This window comes from Zonotrichia leucophrys, chromosome 23 (assembly GCF_028769735.1).
Source record: "Zonotrichia leucophrys gambelii isolate GWCS_2022_RI chromosome 23, RI_Zleu_2.0, whole genome shotgun sequence".
Taxonomy (NCBI): domain Eukaryota; kingdom Metazoa; phylum Chordata; class Aves; order Passeriformes; family Passerellidae; genus Zonotrichia; species Zonotrichia leucophrys.
This window is the reverse complement of record NC_088192.1, coordinates 2475985-2499774: the sequence shown is the minus strand read 5'-3', so window position 1 is coordinate 2499774 and position 23790 is coordinate 2475985. Positions and strand designations below refer to the sequence as shown.

The window sequence follows — 23790 nt, the reverse complement described above, 5'->3', positions numbered from 1 at the left end:
AAAGCAGGGGGAAAAAAATCAGTATTGGAATTGGGTAATGTTGGGAGCAGGCTCAGGGTGCTGGGGGTGATCCTTGTCTGCAAGACTTTGGGAATAGATGGCAAAGAGGAAAAGGAATGACTGGGAGCTGGAAAAAGAGCAGCAGGGAAAAGGTTGGGTTTTCCAGGTGCTTTCTTTTTTCTGGGAGAGCCATTGGTATTCAGCCTGGCAGCCTGTCTAGACATCAGGCCTTGGAGAGGGATTGAGCTCGCTGCAGTGACACTCCTGTCACCATCAGTGCCAGCAGGGATGGGGCTGATCCTGCCTCTGGAGCTGCTGACACCTCTCAGAATTCCAGCACCTGCCAGCTGCTCTGGAATCCTGCTCCGTGCTGGGGCAGGAGTGGGACAAAAGCTGAGCCTTGCATGGCAAATGCAAATTAAGTAGAATGATAGTGAATTTATCATGGGGTGAAAAAGTAGATTTTGGGGTTTTTAGAATGGGGGTTCAGGGGGCAAGATGGAGGAACCTGGGCATGTCCTGTCATTCTTCTTCTTCTTAGCCTCCATCTTCTGCTGTGATGGTGGCACTTTTAGATTGGTTTAGAGTAGAAGCTCACTGTCTAACACAGGTGATAGGTATTGGAAAGTTATTGTAAATATTGTACATGTAGTTTTTTAGTATAAAAAGATAACACCACTGCCCTGGGGGTGGCCAGAGTGTCTTGGACTGTCTTGCTGAGCAAACCTCGGCTGGACAGGAGAAAGAATTTTATAGATAAGATACAATAAACAACCTTGAGAATGAGAACTGAAGAGTTCTGACTCCTTCTTCAAGCGCCAAACTGGGAAAAGAGACTTTCTAACACATCTCGGGGTCACTCTGACCAGCTAAAGCCCTGACAATCCTTTATGAAGGAAAGTTCGGGATCCAGGATTGCGGTTTGGGATAAAACCACCAGCTCCCTGATTTTTATTTTTTGTTTAAGATGTGTTTTCTCTTCCCAGCCCTCTCCTGTGGCATTCCCAGAGCCCCAAGGAACGGGGTTGTCTTTGGCAAGGAGTACACGGTGGGCACCAAGGCCGTGTACCAGTGCAATGAGGGATTCCAGCTGCAGCCGGGCGCCGAGCCCAGCACCGAGTGCCTGCAGGATGGAGTGTGGAGCAACGGGAACCAGCCCCCTCTGTGCCTGGGTGAGTGGGGATTGGGGCTGCCCACACAGCAGTGAGGCCTTTAGGGCTGCCTAAAAACACAGGCCAAACAAAATTTAAAAGTGTAAATCAGTTCTATTTATTGAAGGGTTTTCAGGGGCATTTAGGGCGGATGAAGCTCCCCAGGGGCTGCACCCAAAATGGACAATGGGTCATAGTTTTTCACACTTTTATAAGTTTAACCCCCAATATGCAAATGGATCAATCTCCCAATTAACTCCAGTTAACAAAGTCATTTTCACAGAAAGAATGGTCAAATACTGGAATCACCTAGCCAGGGAGGTGGTGGAGTCACCATCCCTCGATGTTTTTAAAAAAAGCCTGGATGTGGCACTTGGTGCCATGATCTAGTTGAGGTGTTAGAACATGGGTTGGACTCGATGATCTTAAAGGTCTCTTCCAACCCAGAAATTCTGTGATTCCGTGATTTGCCCCAAGTTTGCTCCCCCAAACCCACTTTTGTTTCCATTTCTCAAGGCCTGAGACAATGAGGTGTCCTTGATTCCCATTTTATGATTTTAACCCCATTGCAAGGCATTTTTCTCTTTGGGTTTCAGGCAACATCACCACTTACAACATTATCCACAAAATTTTCCTTTTAATTCTCAACAACAGCCTCACCAGGGGATACATCCCTTGTGGTGGTGTTCACAGGGGTCCCAGGACGAGGGAAGAGATGAGAATCTTGACTCCAGGTTTCAGAAGGCTGATTTATTCTTTTATGATATATATTATATTAAAAGAAAATTATATACTAAAAGAATAGAAGAAAGGATTTCATCAGAAGGCTGGAAAAGGAAGGGAGAGGAATGATAATAAAATCTTGTGACTGAGAGTCCAAGACAGCTGGGCTGTGATTGGCCATTAATTAAAAACAACCACATGAGACCAATCACCAGTCACCTGTTGCATTCCACAGCAGCAGATAACCATTGTTCACATTTCATTTCTGAGGCCTCTCAGCTTCTCAGGAGAAAAAAATTCCGGCAAAAAGATTTTTCATAAAACATGCCCATGACACACCTCTCATTAAAAACCCACCATACTGGGAATTTTTTGGGGGGGTTAAAACCTCACTGAACCAACTCTGTGTGCCATTTCCTGCATGCCATTTTCCCTGTGCCATTTCCCGTGTGCCATTTTCCATGTGCCATTTTCCCTGTGCCATTTCCCTGTGCCATTCCTGTGTGCCATTTTCCCTGTGCCATTTCCTTTGTGCCATTTTCCCTGTGCCATTTCCCGTGTGCCATTTTCCCGTGTGCCATTTTCCCTGTGCCATTTTCCCTGTGCCATTTTCCCGTGTGCCATTTCCCGTGTGCCATTTCCCGTGTGCCATTTTCCTGTGTGCCATTTCCCATGTGCCATTTTCCCTGTGCCATTCCCATGTGCCATTTCCCCTGTGCCATTTCCCGCGTGCCATTTTCCCTGTGCCATTTCCCATGTGCCATTTCCTTTGTGCCATTTCCCATGTGCCATTTTCCCTGTGCCATTTCCCTGTGCCATTTTCCCTGTGCCATTTCCCATGTGCCATTTCCTTTGTGCCATTTCCCGTGTGCCATTTTCCCTGTGCCATTTTCCCTGTGCCATTCCCATGTGGTATTTCCCGTGTGCCATTTCCCATGTGCCATTTCCCTGTGCCATTTTCCCTGTGCCATTTTCCCTGTGCCATTTTCCATGTGCCATTTTCCCTGTGTCATTTTCCCTGTGCCATTCCCATGTGGTATTTCCCGTGTTCCATTTCCCATGTGCCATTTTCCCTGTGCCATTTCCCTGTGCCATTTCCCATGTGCCATTTTCCCTGTGCCATTTTCCCTGTGCCATTTTCCCTGTGTCATTTCCCTGTGCCATTTCCCTGTGCCATTCCCGTGTGCCATTTTCCTGGGTGCCATTTTCCCTGTGTCATTTCCCTGTGCCATTCCCATGTGTCATTTTCCCTGTGCCATTTTCCCATGTGCCATTTCCCATGTGCCATTTCCTGTGTGCCATTTTCCCTGTGCCATTTCCCTGTGCCATTCCCGTGTGCCATTTTCCTGGGTGCCATTTTCCCTGTGCCATTTTCCCTGTGTCATTTCCCTGTGCCATTTTCCCTGTGTCATTTCCCTGTGCCATTTCCCTGTGCCATTTCCCGTGTGCCATTTTCCCTGTGCCATTTTCCCTGTGCCATTCCCATGTGGTATTTCCCGTGTTCCATTTCCCTGTGCCATTTTCCTGTGCCATTTTCCCTGTGCCATTTTCCCTGTGCCATTTCCCGTGTGCCATTTTCCATGTGCCATTTCCCTGTGCCATTCCCATGTGCCATTTCCTTTGTGCCATTTCCCATGTGCCATTTTCCCTGTGCCATTTTCCCTGTGCCATTTCCCTGTGCCATTTCCCTGTGCCATTTTCCCTGTGCCATTTCCCACGCGCCATTTTCCCTGTGCCATTTTCCCTGTGCCATTTCCCGTGTGCCATTTTCCCTGTGCCATTCCCATGTGGTATTTCCCGTGTTCCATTTTCCCTGTGCCATTTTCCCTGTATCATTTCTCTGTGCCATTTTCCCATGTGCCATTTTCCCTGTGTCATTTTCCCTGTGCCATTTCCCGTGCACCATTTCCCATGTGCCATTTCCCTGTGTCGTTTTCCCTGTGCCATTCCATGTGGTATTTCCCGTGTGCCATTTTCCATGTGCCATTTTCCATGTGCCATTTTCCCTGTGCCATTTTCCCTGTGCCATTTTCCCTGTGCCATTTCCCTGTGCCATTTTCCCTGTGCCATTCCCATGTGCCATTTCCTGTGTGCCATTTCCTGTGTGCCATTTTCCCTGTGCCATTTTCCCATATGCCATTTTCCCTGTGCCATTTTCCCTGTGCCATTTCCTGCATGCCATTTCCCATGTGCCATTTCCTGTGTGCCATTTCCCGCGTGCCATTTTCCCTGTGCCATTTCCCATGTGCCATTTCCTGTGTGCCGTTTTTCGTGCGCCATTTCCTGCCCGCCATTCCTGTGTGCCATTTCCCGCGTGCCATTTTCCCTGTGTCATTTTCCCTGTGTCATTTTCCCTGTGCCATTTTCCCTGTGCCATTCCCATGTGGTATTTCCCGTGTTCCATTCCCGTGTGCCATTTTCCGTGTCCCATTTCCCGTGTTCCATTCCCCCCTCAGCTGTGACGTGCCCCGACGTGGGCAGCATCGCGGTGGAGCACGGCCGCTGGCGCCTCACCTACGAGGTGCAGTACCACTACAACGCCCAGCTGATGCTCATCTGCGACCCTGGCTACTACTACACGGGCCAGAGGGTCATCCGCTGCCAGGCCAACGGCACCTGGAGCATCGGGCAGCCCGTGCCCACCTGCAAAAGTAAGGGCAGGGGCACCCCAGGGTGGCACCGGGGGCTGGGGTTGGGTTTGGGGTCAGCAAATCCCAGCCCCAAGGGTTTCAGGATGGTGCTGGTGGGTGATCGTACCTTTGGGTACAGGATGGGATGGGTTGGTGAAGAATTTTGGGAGGAAATCCATCCCTGGAAGGGCAGGAAAGGGATGGGATGCATTTCCCAGGGCAGCATCACCAGGGACTGGTTTTGTGTTTGGGCTCAATAAATGCCAACCTCAGGGGTTTCAGGATGGTGCTGGTGGGTGATCGTACTTTGGGTACAGGATGGAATGGTTTGGTGCAGATTTTAGGGAGGAAATCACCAGGGGCTGGTTTTGTGTTTGGGCTCAGCAAATTCCAGCCCTGGGGGTTTCAGGATGGTGCTGGTGGGTAATCATGGCTAACCAAGGAGATGGTGCCCTTTGGTGCAGGATGGGATGGTTTGGTGCAGATTTTAGGGAGGAAATTGGTGCAGATTTTGGGAGGAAATCACCAGGGGCTGGTTTTGTGTTTGGGCTCACCAAATTCCAGCCTTGGGTGTTTCAGGATGGTGCTGGTGGGTAATCATGGCTAACCAAGGAGATGGTGCCCTTTGGGTACAGGATGGGATGGTTTGGTGCAGATTTTGGGGAGGAAATCCATCCCTGGGAGGGCAGGTTGGTGCTGAGATGGATTTCCCAGTGGAGCTGTGGCTGCTCCATCCCTTCCAACCCACCCCATCCCTGGAAGTGTCCAGTCCATGTTGGAGCAAACTGGGATCATGGAAGGTGTCCCTGCTGTGGGGTAGAACTTAATTACTCCTGGCAGCAGCTGAGGTGGAGACAGCAGAGCTGCTGGAAGGGATTGGGATGCAGGGAGATGCCTGGATATCGTTCCTGGTTTAATCCCAGCACTTCCCTGGGATCTCAAGCCCTTCAGCTCAGCTGTTGCTGTGGGGTCCCTGCAGCTCCTCTGCCACAGCTGCTCTGAAATCAGGGCTTTGAAGGAGGGAAAATAAAGAATTCTGCTGTCAAGCCTCAGCTCTCACACAAACACCAGGTTTACAAGGGTAACAGTGTCACCTGCAAATCAAACCCAACGGGGCACGCCAGCAGCTCTCAGTTGTTCTGACACCACTGCTGTGCTTTGCATCTCTCCCTTTGTCAGAGGTGCAGGGTTTTTCTCTCCAAAGTGCAGACAGAGGCAGCAAAGCCTCTCCTTCCCTGCTGCCTGCCTTTGTTTGTGGAGCTGAGACTGCTGGTGTGGGTGACAGATGTACTTCTCCCCCTGCCAGCTCTTCCTCTGGATCCGGGAGCAGGAGCCTGACCTCCTTTTGTTCCCTCAGCCTTATTGCCACCTAAATCCAAGTGACAGCATCTTGGCAGTGCCCCGAGGTCAGCAGCACCCAGCGGGAGCTCTGCAGGCTTGGCAGAGCTTGAAGGCAGAGAAAATGAAGATAAAACCAAGAGTTCTGAGGGGGGAGTTGGGTTTGCAGAGGCTCCTGCATCCCACAAACCCAGCTGGGATCTGCAGATCTTGGGATTTCGGATTGTGGGGGAAAGCTGGGTGTCACTTTTAATTAGGAACTTTGTGCCATTCCAAGGTTAGGGCTTGGAGCAGCCTGGCCTCGTGGGAGATGTCCCCACTCATGGCCTTTAAGGTCCCTTCCATGATTCTGTGGGTTTTCTGGGAATCAGGCTTAATGACAGAGAAATATTCCTGTCTGAGGAAGTTCTGGTGTGAAAAACTCCTTTGGTTCCTTCCCTGCCTGTCTTTAGTGCTTCCCCTGTGTCCTGAAGCATAAATATTAACAGCTCTTATTTTTGTCACCTCGTCTAACATGGCTCTGGAATGATCACAATTCCTGGAATTATTTCATGAACTTTCCCACTCCAGCAGCAGCTCCTGGTGCCGTGCCTGGATGCATTCCTTCAAAACCCAACCTGTTCTCTCACTAATCCTTTGGGATCTGTCCTAGTTATCTCCTGTGGGGACCTGCCCACGCCTCCCAACGGGAACAAGATCGGGACCCTCACCAGCTACGGGGCCACTGCCATCTTCTCCTGCAACACTGGCTACACCCTGGTGGGCTCCCGGGTCAGGGAGTGCATGGCCAACGGGCTCTGGAGCGGGGCTGAGGTCAGGTGCCTGGGTAGGTACCCCTTGGGCAGCTCCTGGGGCACCCATGGGTGTGGGAAAGGCTCCTCGGGAGGGAACAGGGGGTTTAGGGACTGATTTCCACCCTGCGGGGTTGGAAGGGGGTGTAAAAGGGAGGCAGAGTTGGATTCCTGCATCCTCCAGAGGTGTGAGGTGTTGGGAGAGCTTTGGGGGTGGGGATGTTTGTTTGGGACTGCAGAGTGTTGAGGTGACAGCCTGGAGGTGAAAGAGGATGGGTTTGGGTTGGATATTGGGGTGGATTCTTCCCTATAAACAGCATGGTTTGGATTGGCAAAAGAAGCTGGGGCTGCCCCATCCCTGAAAGTGTCCAAGGAGAGGATGACCATGGATGGTGGAAAGTGTCCCTGTGGACAACTTTACATTCCCTTCCAACCCAAACCAGTCTGGGCATCATGAACCCCATCCATGCCCAGAGAAGCTGTGGCTGCCCCATCCCTGGAGGTGTCCAAGGAGAGGCTGGACAGGGCGACCTGGCATGGACAATCCTTGCATTCCCTTCCAACCCAAACCAGTCTGGGCATTGTGAACACCATCCATGCCCAGAGAATCTGTAGCTGCCCTATCCCTGGAAGTGTCCAAGGAGAGGTTGGACATGGTATGGTGAAGATGTCCCTGTGGACCAACCCAAACCAGTCTGGGCGTCTCCAAACCCCATGCATGCCCAGAGAATCTGTAGCTGCTCTATCCTTGGAAGAGTCCAAGGAGAGGTTGGACATGGCATGGTAGGAGGTGTCCCTGTGAACAACCCTTGCATTCCCTTCCAACCCAAACCAGTCTGGGCTTCTCCTCACCCCAATCCCGCAGAGATCCCCCCGATGCCCTTTGGGGACACCTCTGCTGGGCTCTCCAGCTGATTGCTGCTGTTCTGTCCCCTCCAGCGGGGCACTGTGGCGTGCCCAGCCCCATTGTGAACGGGCAGATCAACGGGGAGAACTACAACTACCGTGGCAGCGTGGTGTACCAGTGCCAGCCCGGCTTCCGCCTCATCGGCATGTCCGTGCGCATCTGCCAGCAGGACCACCGCTGGTCCGGGAAAACGCCTGTCTGTGTGCGTAAGTATTGTCATTGCTTCACCCTGGGGGGACAGCCCGGCCTGGAAGGGGTTGGGGAAGGGGCTGGGCAGAGCTCACACCCCCAAAGCGTGGGGTGGTTGAGGTATGAGGTGGTTGTGCGCGCACATCTGGGGTGTTTTGCTATCAAGATTCCGTTTTCTTCATGCAGGAATAAAACTGTTCTTTATTCACATAACTCCTTTTTATGTAGTTTTACAGACCTCATGTATGTCTACAATTTTTTAGTACCTTTCTTCCCAATTACTTTATTGGGCAGTGTCCATCAAATCTATTTATTCTTAAATTCTTGTGTCATTCCTTCAGCCCTAGGGGGACATCCCAGCCTGGAGGGCCTGGAAGGGGTTGGGGAAGGGGCTGGGCAGAGCTCACACCCCCAAAGCGTGGGGTGGTTGAGGTATGAGGTGCTTGTGCGCGCACATCTGGGGTGTTTTGCTATCAAGATTCCATTTTCTTCATGCAGGAAAAAAACTATTCTTTATTCACATAACTCCTTTTTATGCAGTTTTACAGACCTCATGTGTTTTTCCAATTGGTTAGTAGCTTTCTGGCCAATTACTTTATTGGTCAGTGTCCATCAAATCTATTTATTCTTAAATTCTTGTGTGCATCAGTACCTGTCATTCCTTCAGCCCTGGGGGGACATCCCAGCCTGGAGGGCCTGGAAGGGGCTGGGCAGAGCTCACACCCCCAAAGCGTGGGGTGGTTGAGGTATGAGGTGCTTATGAGCGCACATCTGGGGTGTTTTGCTATCATAACTCCATTTTCTTCATGCAGGAAAAAAACTATTCTTTATTCACATAACTCCTTTTTATGTAGTTTTACAGACCTCATGTATGTCTACAATTTTTTAGTACCTTTCTTCCCAATTACTTTATTGGGCAGTGTCCATCAAATCTATTTATTCTTAAATTCTTGTGTGCGTCAGTGCTTGTCATTCCTTCAGCCCTGGGGGGACATCCCAGCCTGGAGGGCCTGGAAGGGGCTGGGCAGAGCTCACACCCCCAAAGCGTGGGGTGGTTGAGGTATGAGGTGCTTGTGCGCGCACATCTGGGATGTTTTGCTATCAAGATTCCATTTTCTTCATGCAGGAAAAAAACTATTCTTTATTCACATAACTCCTTTTTATGCAGTTTTACAGACCTCATGTGTGTCTCCAATTTTTTAGTAGCTTTCTTCCCAATTACTTTATTGGTCAGTGTCCATCAAATCTTTCTATTCTTAAATTCTTGTGTGCGTCAGTGCTTGTCATTCCTTCAGCCCTGGGGGGACATCCCAGCCTGGAGGGCCTGGAAGGGGCTGGGCAGAGCTCACACCCCCAAAGCGTGGGGTGGTTGAGGTATGAGGTGCTTGTGCGCGCACATCTGGGGTGTTTTGCTATCAAGATTCCATTTTCTTCATGCAGGAATAAAACTATTCTTTATTCACATCACTCCTTTTTATGCAGTTTTACAGACCTCATGTGTTTTTCCAATTTTTTAGTACCTTTCTGGCCAATTACTTTATTCAGTGTCCATCAAATCTTTTTATTCTTAAATTCTTGTGTGCGTCAGTACCTGTCATTCCTTCAGCCTTAGGGGGACATCCCAGCCTGGAGGGCCTGGAAGGGGCTGGGCAGAGCTCACACCCCCAAAGCGTGGGGTGGTTGAGGTATGAGGTGCTTGTGCGAGCACATCTGGGGTGTTTTGCTATCATAACTCCATTTTCTTCATGCAGGAAAAAAACTGTTCTTTATTCACATAACTCCTTTTTATGCAGTTTTACAGACCTCATGTGTTTTTCCAATTGGTTAGTAGCTTTCTGGCCAATTGGTCAGTGTCCATCAAATCTTTCTATTCTTAAATTCTTGTGTGCGTCAGTGTTGTCATTCCTTCAGCCCTGAGGGGACATCCCAGCCTGGAGGGGCTGGAAGGGGCTGGGCAGAGCTCACACCCTCGAGGTGTGGGGTGGCCATGCACACACCTTTGGGGTGTTTTTTTATCAAGACTCCATTTTCTTCATGCAGGAAAAAACCTATTCTTTATTCACATAACTCCTTTTTAGGTAGTTTTAGTCACACACCTCGTGTGTGACTCCACTTGGTTGTAGGTTTCTTGCCAGTTATTCTATTGGTGAGTAAAAGGTATTTTACTTGTCCATCAAATCTTTCTGTTCTTAAATTCTTGTGTGCGTCAGTACTTGTCATTCCTTCAGCCCAGGGGAGACAAGGAGAGTGGGAGGGAACAACAGAGTTTGGGTGCCTGGGGTGGTGTGGGGTTAAGAGCAGGAGCTGGGATTTTTGGAGAGGGATGTGTGGTGTAAATCAGTGGGATCCCGGCTGCCTGGAGAGGTGTTTTGCGGAGAAAAGAAGAAACCTCACAACTTGTAAAAGTTGTAAAGCCCGGTATGCTTTATTACGACGCGCGCCGGACGCAAGACTCTCCAAAAGGGCATGCGTACCTTTGAAGATTTCAGACGTCTTTTTATCCTCCTTCTAAATGCATATGCATACAGTTTCACAATAAGTTCATACATATTCATCTTGCATGACACTTAGCACTAATTCTTCTTTATCGGAGGAATTCTTAGGTCGGGGGCAGATTGACCTCGTGGTTTTTCTGGTTTTTTTTCTCTGTCTCCTTGCTGTCTCTGGAACGCGGCCTCTCCTTCAGCTTTAGCTCTACAGACCCTTCACCTCTCCCAGACACTTCACCTAGTTCAGGATGGATCTTTACTCTGTCTCAGAGGGATGCAGGCAATTCCTGGATGCAGGGAATTCCTGGTGCCAGTAAAACCTACAGAAATTACTTTCTCTGAGTGTGATCCTGTATCTCAACAGAGCAGTCCCCAAATTTTTGGGTTTTGGCATTGATGTGGGTGTTTTTATGCTCTCCTACCTCCAGAACTTTTTCCAATGAATAATCCACTTTTTCTCCAGGAATAAATCCAGTGACATTTCCATTTTGTCCTTGCAGCCATCACCTGTGGCCACCCTGGCAACCCTCCCAACGGCCTCACCCAGGGCTCCCAGTTCAACCTCAACGACGTGGCCAAATTCCAGTGCAACCCCGGATTCCGCCTGGAGGGAGCTTCCCAATCCCAGTGCCTGGCCAACGGCCAGTGGAGCAGCACCCTGCCCTCCTGCCGAGGTCAGTCTGGCCTTCCTTGGGGCTTCCTCCATCATCCCAAGCCAGAAATCCCTGGAAAACACCCAGGGGATGTCGTTGGAGATGCCAGGGATGCTGTAAATCCCACGGGATTTTCTCACTCAATGCGTTCTCCAAGGTGTTGGAACGTGTTGGAAAAGGAAATTTGGGATCAGACCCAGATTTGGGGTCAGAGGGTGTTGAAGGCAGGCACAGATCAGATCAAATTTGGGATCAGACCCAAATTAGGGGTCAGAGGGTGTTAAAGGCAGGCACAGATCAGATCAAATTTGGGATCAGACCCAGATTTGGGGTCAGAGGGTGTTAAAGGCAGGCACAGATCAGATCAAATTTGGGATCAGACCCAGATTTGGGGTCAGAGGGTGTTAAAGGCAGGCACAGCCCTACATACACGCCCTGGTGGTCACAATCCATGTCCATGGAAAATCAGGATCTCTCCTCTGCTTCCTCCCCAAATCACCTTGTCCAGTCTCCTCATTTATTTTCCCAGGAAATATCTTCCCACAGCTTTGTGCAGAGCCCTTTTCCCCCTTTCCCCATCAGGGATCAGCACTCAGGTTCACTTCCCAAATCCCCTCCCTGCACTCCCTCCCTCTGCATCCCCCTAATCCAGGATCTCTGGCCATGCTGGATTATCAATTATTCCCAAAAAAATCCCAGTTTGGGATCAGTTATTCCCAACTGGATAATCTCAATCCCAGTCTGGAGATCCAGCCTCTGCTGCTGGGTGAGAACCTGCAGGATTGCCTGGACTCCCTTTTTCACAAGAAATTTTTCCACTCCCACCCTCAAAAATCTCAGAGTGGGGGGGGGGAATAAAAAAACCTTAAATCAGCATAAAATCTTCAACTTCCCACCGATTTTTTTTTTTTTTTTTTTTTCAAAACCCCACATCTTCTGCCTCACTTTTCCGCTTCCCATTATTTTCTGGGTGTTGTTCTGTTGTCTGTTTGCAGTTGTGAACTGTTCTGACCCCGGGCACCTGGAAAACAGCGTGCGGCAAGTGCAGCCGAGCGGCCCGCACAGGTTCAGCTTCGGCACCACCGTGTCCTATCAGTGCAGCCACGGATTTTATCTGTTGGGGACGCACGTCCTGACGTGCCAGGGCGATGGCACGTGGGACAGAGCCCTCCCCCAGTGCCTTTGTAAGTGGCCCCAACCTTCTCCTGGTCCAGCCCATCTCGTGGGGGTCAGCAGGATTCATGAGGGAAAAATCCCATCCCCAAAAAAAAAAAATCCCACCCAAAAAAAATCCACGTGGGAATGGTCCCGGTGGTTTCAGGAGCTTCACAGGGAAGGGGGTTTGGGGTTGAGGAGAGGATTCTGCTGGAGGCATTCTCTGTGTAGGGAAAGGCAGATCCCAATGGGTTTGGGGGTTCCAGGTGGAATCCTGATGGATTTTAGGGTTTGAGGAGAGGATTCTGCTGGAGAGGGTTCTCTGTGTAGGGAAAGGCAGATCCCAATGGGTTTGGGGGTTCCAGGTGGAATCCTGATGGATTTTAGGGTTTGAGGAGAGGATTCTGCTGGAGGGGTTTCTCTGTGGAGGAACAGGTGGATCCCAGTGGATTTTAGGGGTTCCAGGTGGAATCCCAATGAATTTTGGGGTTTGAGGAGAGGATCCTGCTGGAGGCATTCTCTGTGTAGGGAAAGGCAGATCCCAATGGGTTTGGGGGTTCCAGGTGGAATCCTGATGGATTTTAGGGTTTGAGGAAAAGGGATATTCTCTGTGTAGGGACAGGTAGATCCTCATGCATTTTGGGGGATTCCAGGTGGAATTCCTGTGGGTTTTGGGGTTTGAGGAGAGGATTCTGCTGGAGGGGTTTCTCTGTGGAGGAACAGGTGGATCCCAGTGGATTTGGGGACGTTCCAGGTGGAATCCCAATGAATTTTGGGGTTTGAAGAAAGAATTCTGGTGGAGGAGGTTTCTCTGTGTAGGGACAGGTAGATCCTCATGCATTTTGGGGGTTCCAGGTGGAATCCTGATGGATTTTAGGGTTTGAGGAGAGGATTCTGCTGGAGGGGTTTCTCTGTGGAGGAACAGGTGGATCCCAGTGGATTTGGGGACGTTCCAGGTGGAATCCCAATGAATTTTGGGGTTTGAAGAAAGAATTCTGGTGGAGGAGGTCCTCTGTCTAGGGACAGGCAGGTCCTGATGCATTTTGGGGGTTTCAGGTGGAATCCTGATGTGTTTTGGGGTTTGAGGAGAGGATACTGGTGGAGGGGGTTCTCTTTGTAAGATCCCAGTGGATTTTAGGGGTTCCAGGTGGAATCCCAATGAATTTTGGGGTTTGAGGAGAGGATACTGCTGGAGAGGGTTCTCTGTGTAGGAACAGGTGGATCGCAATGGATTTGAGGGGTTCCAGGTGGAATCCTAATGAATTTTAGGGTTTGAGGAAAAGGGATATTCTCTGTGTAGGGACAGGTAGATCCTCATGCATTTTGGGGGATTCCAGGTGGAATTCCTATGGGTTTTGGGGTTTGAGGAGAGGATCCTGCTGGAGGCATTCTCTATATAGGAACAGGCAGATCCCAATGAATTTTGGGGATTCTGAGTGGAATCCTAATGAATTTTGGGGTTTGAGGAAAGGATCCTGATAAGGACATTCTCTTTGTAGGGAGAGGTGCATCCTGATGCATTTTGGGGGATTCCAGGTGGAATTCTAATGAATTTTGGGATTTGAGGAGAGGATCTGTGGAAGCATTCTCTTGTAGGGACAGGTGATCCTGATGGATTTTGGGGTTCCAGGTGGAATCCTATGGAGTTTTGGGGTTCAAGGAGAGGATCCTGCTAGGGACATTCTCTTGTAGGACAGGCAGATCCCAAGGATTTTGGGGATTCTGAGTGGAATCCTAATGAATTTTGGGGTTTGAGGAAAGATCCTGATAGACGTTCTCTTGTAGGGAAGGCATCCAATGATTTTGGTGATTCCAGGTGGAATCCTATGTTTTGGGGCTTGAGGAGAGGATCCTGCTGTAGGCATTCTCTATATAGGAACAGGCAGATCCCAATGAATTTTGGGGATTCTGAGTGGAATCCTAATGAATTTTGGGGTTCGAGGAGAGGATCCTGCTAGGGACGTTCTCTTTGTAAGGACAGGCAGATCCCAATGGATTTTGGGTGTTCCAGGTGGAATCCTGATGAGTTTTGGGGTTTGAGGAGAGGATCCAGCTGGGATAGTGCCATTGGAGAGGGCAGGAGCAGCTCTGGAGCACAGGGAGAGCTCACCTGGGTGAGTGAGGGCTCACCTGAGTGAGGACTCACCTGAGTGAGTGAGTCCCAATCTTACACTGGGAATTTGGGATCCAGAGTGGATTTTAGCTGCCTTAGGGAGGTGCAGGCAGGAGCAGCCCCACCCCAGCATGACCAGTTTGTCCCTTTCTGCACCAAACCAGCTGCAATCCCATTCCCTGCCCAACTCCAGAAATTCCAATTGGCTTCAGCTGTTCCAAAGCTGGGATTGTTCCTTTTGTTTTTCCCACGTTTATCCCTCCACACCAAATCCTACCGAGCAGTTTTGGGCACGTTTTCCTTTCCTTTTGTCCTCTCCTCACCCCTTGCATGGATCCTGGGGAGCTGGTGAGTGATGATCCATATTCCCACAGCCGGGAGGGAATTCCTGTTAAAACCCCAATCCCAGGCTCCCTCAGCCCCCTTGTGTACAAGGGATCTCCTTCCTCCATTTTATCTCCCATAAAACGTTGGGATTTGGAGGATTTGTTGGCATTTGGAAACCCACATCAGTTTTACCACTGATTCTTTGGATTCCTGGGGTTCAAAGTTTAAAAAAAAGGAGATTTTTCCCATGTTTTTGTTTCCTGTGTGTTGAACTTGCTTGTGAGGATGGGGAGGCTTTGGCATATGTGCCAAGAGCAGCTGGAAGTGTCCCCATCCCTGGAAGTGTCCAAGGCCAGGCTGAGCAGGGCTTGGAGCAACCTGAAATAGGGAAAACCATCCCTGCCCATGGAAAGGGGTGGCACTAACTGACATTTAAGGTCCCCCCCAAGCCATAATCCTGGAATCCCGGGTGCTGAAGCCGTGTCTCTGTTGCAGTGGTGTCGTGTGGCCACCCCGGGTCCCCTCCCCACGCGCAGATCTCGGGGGACAAGCACACGGTGGGCTCGGTGGTCAGGTACAGCTGCCTGGGCCGGCGCACGCTGGTGGGCAATGCCACGAGGATGTGCCAGCTGGACGGGCGCTGGAGCGGCTCCCTGCCACACTGCTCGGGTGAGGGGGCTTGGCAAGGGCGCTGGGGGCACACAGACACCGGCAGCTGGCCGTGGTTACTTGTCCATGGTCACCCAGCCATGATCAGCTGGACGTGGTCATCCATTTATGGTCACCTATTCATGGTCATACATTTATGGTCAGCTGGCCATGGTCACCTGCTCGTGGTCACCTGTTCATGGGCACCCTGCCATGGTACGGCCATAGTAGCTTGTGCCTGTTCATGGTCACCCTGCCTGGTCACCCAGCCATGGTGAGCCCTGGGACTCATGGTCACCCATCTTGGTCCACCTGTTCATGGTCACCCTGCCATGGTGAGCCCAGCCATGGTCACCTGACATCGTGTGGTCACCTGTTCATGGGCACCCTGCCATGGTCACCCAGCCATGGTCACCTGCTCATGGTCACCTGTTCATGGGCACCCTGCCATGGTCACCCAGCCATGGTCGCCTGTTCATGGTCAGCTAGCCGTGGTCACCCAGCCATGGTGAGCTGGCCATGGTCACCTGTTCATGGTCACCCATTCTTGGTCACCTGTTCATGGTCACCCTGACACCGTCAGCTAGCCATGGTCACCTGTTCATGGTCACCTAGCCACAGTCAGATAGCCATGGTCACCCAGCCATGGTCACCTGTTCGTGGTCACCCATTGATGGTCATCCCTTCTTGGCCACCTGTTCATGGTCACTGCCATTCATGGTCACCTGTTCATGGTCATCCAGCCACAGTTAGCTAGCCGTGGTCACCCATTCATGGTCACCCAGCCACGGTCACCCATTTATGGTCACCCATTCATGGTCACTCATTCATGGTCACCCATCCATGGTCATCACCTCCCACCCATCATCACCTACTCCTTGTGCCTTGAGGAGGAGGCACCTCCCTCCCCTTCCCTTACCTGAACTTTGCTTCCCTGGACCTCCAACCCTTCCCTTTTCCCTTTTCCCTTTCCCCTTCCCTTCCTCCCATGCCCCAAGCCCTCCTTGTTCCCTCACTCCCAGCTCCTCAGGGCTGGCTTGGAGCACATGGGAATTCCTTCACGGAGGGGAAACATCCCTGGGGCTGATGCTGGAGCCTCCACCTTGGCATTCAGGAATTGTGGCCATGCTTGCATCCAGCTCAAAACCATGGGGGCTCACAGAACCAGGGAATGTTTAATCTGGAATTCCACTGCTCTGCTGAGGGTGACAAGGGACAGGAGCCACCATCCCTGGTGGCTGTGGTGACTCTGTGCTCTGCTGGCAGGGGGCAGCCAGGGCGTGTGTGGCGACCCCGGGATCCCCTCGCACGGGATCGGCCTGGGCGACGCCTTCGACGTGGGCAGCGTGGTGCGGTTCAGCTGCGAGCCCGGCTACTCCCTGCGCGGCTCCTCCGAGAGGCTCTGCCACGCCAACGGCTCCTGGAGCGGCACGCAGCCCGAGTGCGAAGGTACTGCCGGGACACGCGGCTCTTCTGGCTCGCCAGGGCTGCTCTGGTGTCCCCAGAATCACTCTGATGTCTCCAGGGCTGTTCTGGTGTCCCCAGAGCTGCCCTGGTGTCCCCAGAATTGTTATGTCCCGGTGTGTCCCCAGAGTTTCCCTGTCCCAGCTGTCCCAGGGTCTGGTTATTCGGTGTCCCCAGAGCTGCCCCAGTGTCCCCAGGGCTGTTCTGGTGTCCCCAGAGCTGCTCTGGTGTCCCCAGAGCTGCCCCAGTGTCCCCAGGGCTGTTCTGGTGTCCCCAGGGCTGCCCCAGTGTCCCCAGAATCACTCTGATGTCCCCAGGGCTGTTCTGGTGTCCCCAGAGCTGCCCCAGTATCACCAGAGCTCTTCTGGTGTCCCCAGAACTGCCCTGGTGTCCCCAGAATTGCTCTGATGTCCCCAGAGCTGCCCCAGTATCCCCAGAGTTATTCCGGTGTCCCCAGAGCTGTCCCAGTGTCTCCAGAATTGCTCTGATGTCCCCAGAGCCGCCTCGGTGTCCCCAGAGCTGCCCCAATGTCCCCAGGACTGTTCTAGTGTCCCCAGAGCTATTCTGGTGTCCCCAGGGCAGCCCTTATGTCCCCAGAGGTGCCCCAGAGTTCCCAGGACTGTTCTTCAGTAGGGGTCCCCCCCCTTCAAATGCCCAGAGTCAAAATTTTGTGTCCCCAGACGCACAGCCCCATTCATGTCCCCAGAGTGTTGCCCCAGAATTCCGATCCCAGAATTGACTCCCCGATTTCCCCAGACCTTGCACCTCATGTCCCAGATTGCCTTCCAGTGTCCCCAGAACTGCTGTACTGTCCCCAGAATTCCTCTGATGTCCCCAAGACTGCCCTGGCGTCCCCAGGATTGCCCTGGTTTCCCCAGGACTGCTCTGGTGTCCCCAGAACACCTCTGGTGTCCCCAGAAGTGTTCTCATGTCCCCAGAACATGCCTTTGCTGAGCACAGGCAATGCAGGAGGAACCCCTCACAGTCCTGGGGGTTGGTTTGTGCTTTCTGGGTGATTTTAATTGAATTTCCCCGTTTCCCCTGGCAGTGATTTCCTGCGGGAACCCCGGCACTCCCAGCAACGCCAGGGTGATCTTCAACGACGGCCTGGTGTTCTCCAGCTCCATCATCTACCAGTGCAGGGAGGGTTATTACTCCACTGGGGTGCTGAGCAGGCACTGCACCGTCAATGGCACCTGGACTGGGACCAGCCCCGAGTGCACTGGTGAGCGCTGGTGGCACCTCAGGGTTTAACTTTTGTATTTCTCAGGTTCTGTGCTGCTTTAGTGGGTGGGTCTGGGGTTCATGTCAGGGGTGGTGAGCTCTGTGCACAGAGCAGGGAGACAGAACAATTCCTGCTCCAGCTGGGGAACTGTGGGATCTCAGCACCTCAGGACTGAGGTGCCGAGCCACCGAGACCACCCTTGGGGGGCTCGGGAGTCCTGGAATGTTCCAGAAGTGTCTGGTGGCTGGACTTTGACCCTACACAGGAGACGACACCTGTATGAGGATAGGAGGATTTCACCAGGGTGAATGGTGAAGGGATTGGTTAATTAGAGGGTGAGACACAGGGTTTAGGATTTCTGTACAGGGGGGTTTAGAGAAGTAAGATGGAGGAATTGGGGCGTGTCCTGTCCTTCTTCTTCTTCTTCTTCTCCTCCATCTTCTGTGGTGATGGTGGCACTTTAGGATTGGACATTACTGAAAGTGCACCGGGCAATAAGAATAAATGGTATTGGGGAAAAATGATAAATATTGTACACGTAACTATGGGTATAAAGATAGGTGACTGCCCGGAGGGCAGCACAGTGTGCTCATGGCTGGCTGCTGAGCAGAGCTCTGTCGGGCTGAAAGAAAATCTTTTAGATAAACAATTAATAAACATAAAAACCGAAAGAAGAACTGAAGCCTCTTCTTGTTCCTTGATACGCGGGCTGCCCCAAGGCCACTCCGGGCCTTTCCAGGCCCCTCAAACAGCCGAAAACCGGACAGGGAACAAGGACAAATGATCCAAATCTCAGGCTACAAACCTGCTCCACATTTAACTGGTTAAACCCCACCTGGAAAAAAACATTCAGGACCATCCCAGGCGTGGTTCCAGCTGCCAGAAATTCTCTTTTTTCCCTTCCTTGGCAGTGATCAACTGTGGAGACCCCGGCGTGCCGGCCAACGGGCTGAGGCTGGGCAGTGACTTCACCTACAACAAATCCGTGGTGTTCCAGTGCACTCCTGGCTTCATGATGGAGTCAGACAGAGCTGCTGCCCTCACCTGCACCAAAGACCGCACCTGGAACGGCACCAAACCTGTCTGCAAGGGTAGGAACCCCGCAGGTGTTGCAGGACACAAGTTTTGGAGGCCACCAGAGTTTCCCTGGAAGCCTGGCTGGGCGTTCCTCATCTCCTCCATTCCATTCCACACACAAAGTTTGGCATTTGTCAGGGAAGCAGCAACACCTTGCTGTGCTCAGGGCTATCAATCTGTGCCTGGCAGGGAGGGAAGGAGTTGCTGCTCTCCTTCAAAGCCCAGGGAGTAAAGTGATTTTGCACAAAAAACTCGGATCAAGCTCAGATGAAATATTGTGTTTTTCCAGCAGACGCTGTGCTGGCATCACCCAGAAACATCTGAAAAATGTTCCCTGCGAGTCTTTTCATTATTCTGAGATGGCTCCTGTGGTTCAGAGATAGAAAAGGGAAATAGGAAAGCAGTGGCTGGGCAGGCTGGATCTGTTTTCCTGACCCCCTCAGCGCAGATAAAATGTGTGGCAGCATCGCTGCATTCCTTTAAAAATCTGGAAAATTCACCTGTCACGGAGCTGATATAAAAACAGGCCACATAAAAACTCTCAAATGCACTCCAGCTCCTTCAGAGGCTGTAAAGAGCAATTCTTCCTCTCCTTTTTCATCCTTTGCACTGAGCAAATGCTGCAGAAATGATCCAGAATGTGGCCAAGAGTCTCATTTGGAGGCACAGGTTTGGCTGCTCTGAGCTGAAGAGCAGAGTGCTGCAAAAATGTCATCTCCAAACACCCCAGAGTGGGTGAAAACCCGACAGGTTGTGGCTTCAACTGCTCGTCTGAGCCTCAGCCAGGTTGTCCAAAATGTGTGAATCTTCGGGGAAATCTGGGATGAGCTTTCACACCATGTCAGGGCGGATTTTTACCTTCAGCTGAGAACGAGCATTGACTCCAAAATCGGATTTGTGGAGATGCTGAGGGAAAAGTTCTTCCCCCAGAGGGTGGTGGGGCACTGAGCAGAGCCCCAGGATCTCAGGGAATGTTTGGACAACGCTCTCAGGGATGCACAGGGTGGGGGCTTGGATGATCCTCATGGATCCCTTCCCATGGGATATTTCATGATTTGGGATTGAACTGCAAACTTTAAAGGGTTTGACCCCAGTTTGTGCCAATCCTGGGAGATGCTCTTGGAGAGCAGGAGGTGACTTTGCTCCTGCATGGAATTTGCTTGTTAATGGAAATAATTAAGAAGTGGAGAGACCTGACCCTGCTTTCCCTTTCCCTTTCCCTTTCCCTTTCCCTTTCCCTTTCCCTTTCCCTTTCCCTTTCCTTTTTTTCCTTTCCCTATTCCTTTTCCTTTTTTCATTTTCCTATTCCTTCTCCTCCTTCTTTTCTTTTTTTCTTTTCCTCCTTCTCCTTCTCCTTCTCCTTCTCCTTCTCCTTCTCCTTCTCCTTCTCCTTCTCCTTCTCCTTCTCCTTCTCCTTCTCCTTCTCCTTCTCCTTCTCCTTCTCCTTCTCCTTCTCCTTCTCCTTCTCCTTCTCCTTCTCCTTCTCCTTCTCCTTCTCCTTCTCCTTCTCCTTCTCCTCCTTTTCCTCCTTCTCCTCCTTCTCCTCCTTTTCCTCCTTCTCCTCCTTTTCCTCCTTTTCCTCCTTCTCCTTCTCCTCCTTCTCCTCCTTCTCCTCCTTCTCTTCCTTCTCTTCCTTCTCCTCCTTCTCCTCCTTTTCCTCCTTTTCCTCCTTTTCCTGCTTTTCCTTCTTTTCCTGCTTTTCCTTCTTTTCCTGCTTTTCCTCCTTTTCCTCCTTTTCCTCCTTCTCCTTCTCCTCCTTTTCCTCCTTCTCCTCCTTTTCCTCCTTCTCCTCCTTCTCCTCCTTCTCTTCCTTCTCCTCCTTTTCCTCCTTCTCCTCCTCCTTCTTCTCTTTGTCATCCTCCTTTTCCATTTCCTCCTTCCTCTCCTTCTCCTCCTTTTCCTTCTCCCCCAGCCATCACCTGCCGAGCTCCGCAGGCCATTCCCAACGGGAAGGTGGTGGGCTCAGATTTCAGCTGGGGTTCCAGCGTCAGCTACGCCTGCCTGGAGGGTTACCAGCTGTCGCTGCCCGCCGTGCTCACCTGCGAGGGCAACGGCTCCTGGAGCGGGGAGATCCCCCAGTGCTTCCGTGAGTAGCCCCCTGCCCTCTCCTCCACCAGGATTCTGCTTCAAATCCAGCTTTTTGGGGCCTTTTCCCAGCTTTTTTCCCCAAGCTCTGTGTCACGGAGTGCAGAGGTGGGCATATGTGGCCCGAAGTTTAGAGTCCGGCTAGCTGAGGGCGAAAGGCCGACGCCCCTCTGCAATTCCTGGCCAGCACCCTTGGGCGTCTGAGGGCCTCGGGCTGTGCTGGCTGCGGACTGGCTCACACCGCTGGTATAGGGGAGGAACGGAGCTGACCATTTCCCGGGGGTTAAACATCGGTTTATTGAAGGTGTTGCGGGATCCAAACGCCGGGAAACCAACCGGGAAAAAGTTTTTTCATAGGGGGTGAAAACAGGATTATAAAGGAGGGGGGTGGGTACAGGCGGAACCAATCGGGAAAGGTGAGGGGATGAACTTCACAGAACTGACACTCCATGGAGACCAATAATCAAAAGGTAAAGGAGGTGTCCTGGGACCCCAGCCAACCACCATCTCCAGAGAGGAGAAGGTTCTCGAAACCTGGGAGGAGAAGGGGTGATTGACTGGGCCCAGGGAGGAAACAACTTTCACTTATAAGGGAAACCAGGGGAGGAGCAATTACATATCGGCAACTATGAATAGCGGTTACTATGGCAACTTAGCTGACAGGCTAGCAGTGGCGGGAAAAACTGGGGGAACGAAACCATTTTACACATAATAGGGGAGAACAATACATAAATTGGGGGAATAACACAAGAAACTTAACAACACACTACAACATCGGAGCAGCTCAGGGTTTAGAGGGATCTTGCTGTGCTTTGTGCCCCGTTTATAAATGGAGGTTTCCAGCAGCTGGAGTGGGAATTTTTGGTGCTATGGGGATGGTTCAAGAGTTTGGAGCTAAAGTTTGGCTGCTCTCCCACCTCCCTCATGGCCTGGTGTTTTGGGAGCCTTGGTTTGGCATCTGTGAAGTGCAGGCAGGGACTCAGGTGGTCACTCCACCCCTGTGACAGCACATTTGGGATGAATCCAGGCATTTTCCATGTTCCTGCCTGCAAAATATCCTCAAAACTGGGTGTTTGACCTCAGTGACCCAATCTTCTGCAATCAGGATTCCTGGAACTGCTAAAAAAATCCTTTAGCAAAAGGCACCGTGTTGCAGCAGAAGTTGGGAATGTTTTGTGAAGGCTGGGTGGGTTGATACAACAGCAAACACCAAAAAAAAAGAGAATTAAAAAAAGGGAATTAACATCTCCTGATGCTAAAGGCAGCTCTGAGTCCCTTTTCCAGCTGCACAATATCCATTTTCATATTAAATCCCACAAACCCCTCACTGTTTCCTCACACCTTTCCCAGGATCCGGGATAATTAGTGGGCTTTCCGTGTGATACAGAGCCAAGGAACAAAGTGACACCGTGCAATTAGGGGAGAGAAAAAAGACGGGGGGGAAAAAAGGCAAATCCCGGGGAGAAGGTGGAAGTTAATTAACAACCATCGACAAAAGGAGATAATTACAAGGAATGCAGCCAGCAGCACCTTCAGCCACCCCTGATTGCCGAGCTGATGATGGAGCGGATGGGCTGTGATGGGATGGGGCATTGCTGAGGGCTCTGTGGCCACCTCGCTGTCCCTTTGCTGTTACAGCCGTGTTCTGTGGGGACCCGGGCACGCCAGCCCAGGGCAGGAGGGAGGACAGAGGCTTCACCTACCGCTCGTCCGTGTCCTTCTCCTGCCTGGCCCCGCTGGTGCTCGTGGGGTCGGCGCGCAGGTTCTGCCAGTCCGACGGCACCTGGAGCGGGACCCAGCCCAGCTGCATCGGTGAGGGGGGCTCAGGGAAGGGTCTGGGGGCTCCCTGCACCTCCAATCCCAACCCCTTGGGGGTCCTTGGGGGACAGGGTGGGAGCAGAGGGCAGGGAGGAGAGCGGGGTGACCGTGGTGCTTTGCTGTGGTGTTGTGAGAGTCCCCAGGGTGAGGTGAGAGATGGGAATTGACTCTCAAGTTCTCAGAAAGCTGATTTATTATATTATGAAATTATATTATGTTATGAAATTATATTATATTATGAAATTATATTGTATTATATTATATTATATTATATTATATTATATTATATTATAGTATATTATATTATATTATAGTACAGTAGTACAGTATAGTATAGTACAGTATATTTTAGTACAGTATATTATAGTATAGTATATTATAGTATAGTATATTAAATATATAGTATATTAAATATACAGTATATTAAACGTTATTATATTTGTATATTTATATTTATATATTAATATAAATATAGGTATATTTTAAAATATAATTATAATAATATATTTATTATAAATACAGTATGAATATGGTATATTAATTACATATAGTGAATTATATATTAATTAAATATATTATATTGTATTATGAATGTAATATAGATATATTATGTTAAATATATTTATAAATATATAAATATAAATATATAATGAATGTAAATTATATATTTGTATTTATATCTTAAATAAAATTATAACATAACATATTATAAGAAAATGCTATACTAAAACCGTACTAAAGAAAGAGAAAGGAGACATCAGAAAGTCAGAAAAGAATAAATAATAAAAACCCGTGACATACTCAGGGAGTCCAACACAACTGGCTGTGATTGGTCATTAATTAAAAACTTGGTTGCTTCGTGCTGCAGCAGGCAGGGATTTAAGGAACAGGAAGATCCATGTGTTCTCCTTGTTGCTGCGTGTTCCTTCAGCGCAAATCCCATTTGTGTTCTGGAGCTGCAGCAGGACCCGTGTGCCTGGAGGGCTCTGAGCTCTCCCGTAAATCCC

At 50.6% G+C, this 23790-nt stretch overlaps 1 protein-coding gene across 2 annotated transcripts in view; it reads left to right on the top strand.

Moving 5' to 3' along the window:
- Positions 1–23790, top strand: part of CSMD2 (CUB and Sushi multiple domains 2) — a 347705-nt gene that overhangs the window by 305435 nt on the left and 18480 nt on the right. For both annotated transcript variants that reach the window (XM_064731593.1, XM_064731594.1), the window contains 12 exons: positions 987–1172; positions 4331–4525; positions 6495–6668; positions 7573–7746; positions 10719–10892; positions 11867–12055; positions 14962–15135; positions 16381–16563; positions 17627–17803; positions 18715–18894; positions 20793–20966; positions 22604–22777. In XM_064731593.1, coding sequence (XP_064587663.1) covers positions 987–1172; positions 4331–4525; positions 6495–6668; positions 7573–7746; positions 10719–10892; positions 11867–12055; positions 14962–15135; positions 16381–16563; positions 17627–17803; positions 18715–18894; positions 20793–20966; positions 22604–22777 — 2154 coding nt within the window. The remainder of the gene's footprint in view (positions 1–986; positions 1173–4330; positions 4526–6494; positions 6669–7572; positions 7747–10718; positions 10893–11866; positions 12056–14961; positions 15136–16380; positions 16564–17626; positions 17804–18714; positions 18895–20792; positions 20967–22603; positions 22778–23790) is intronic.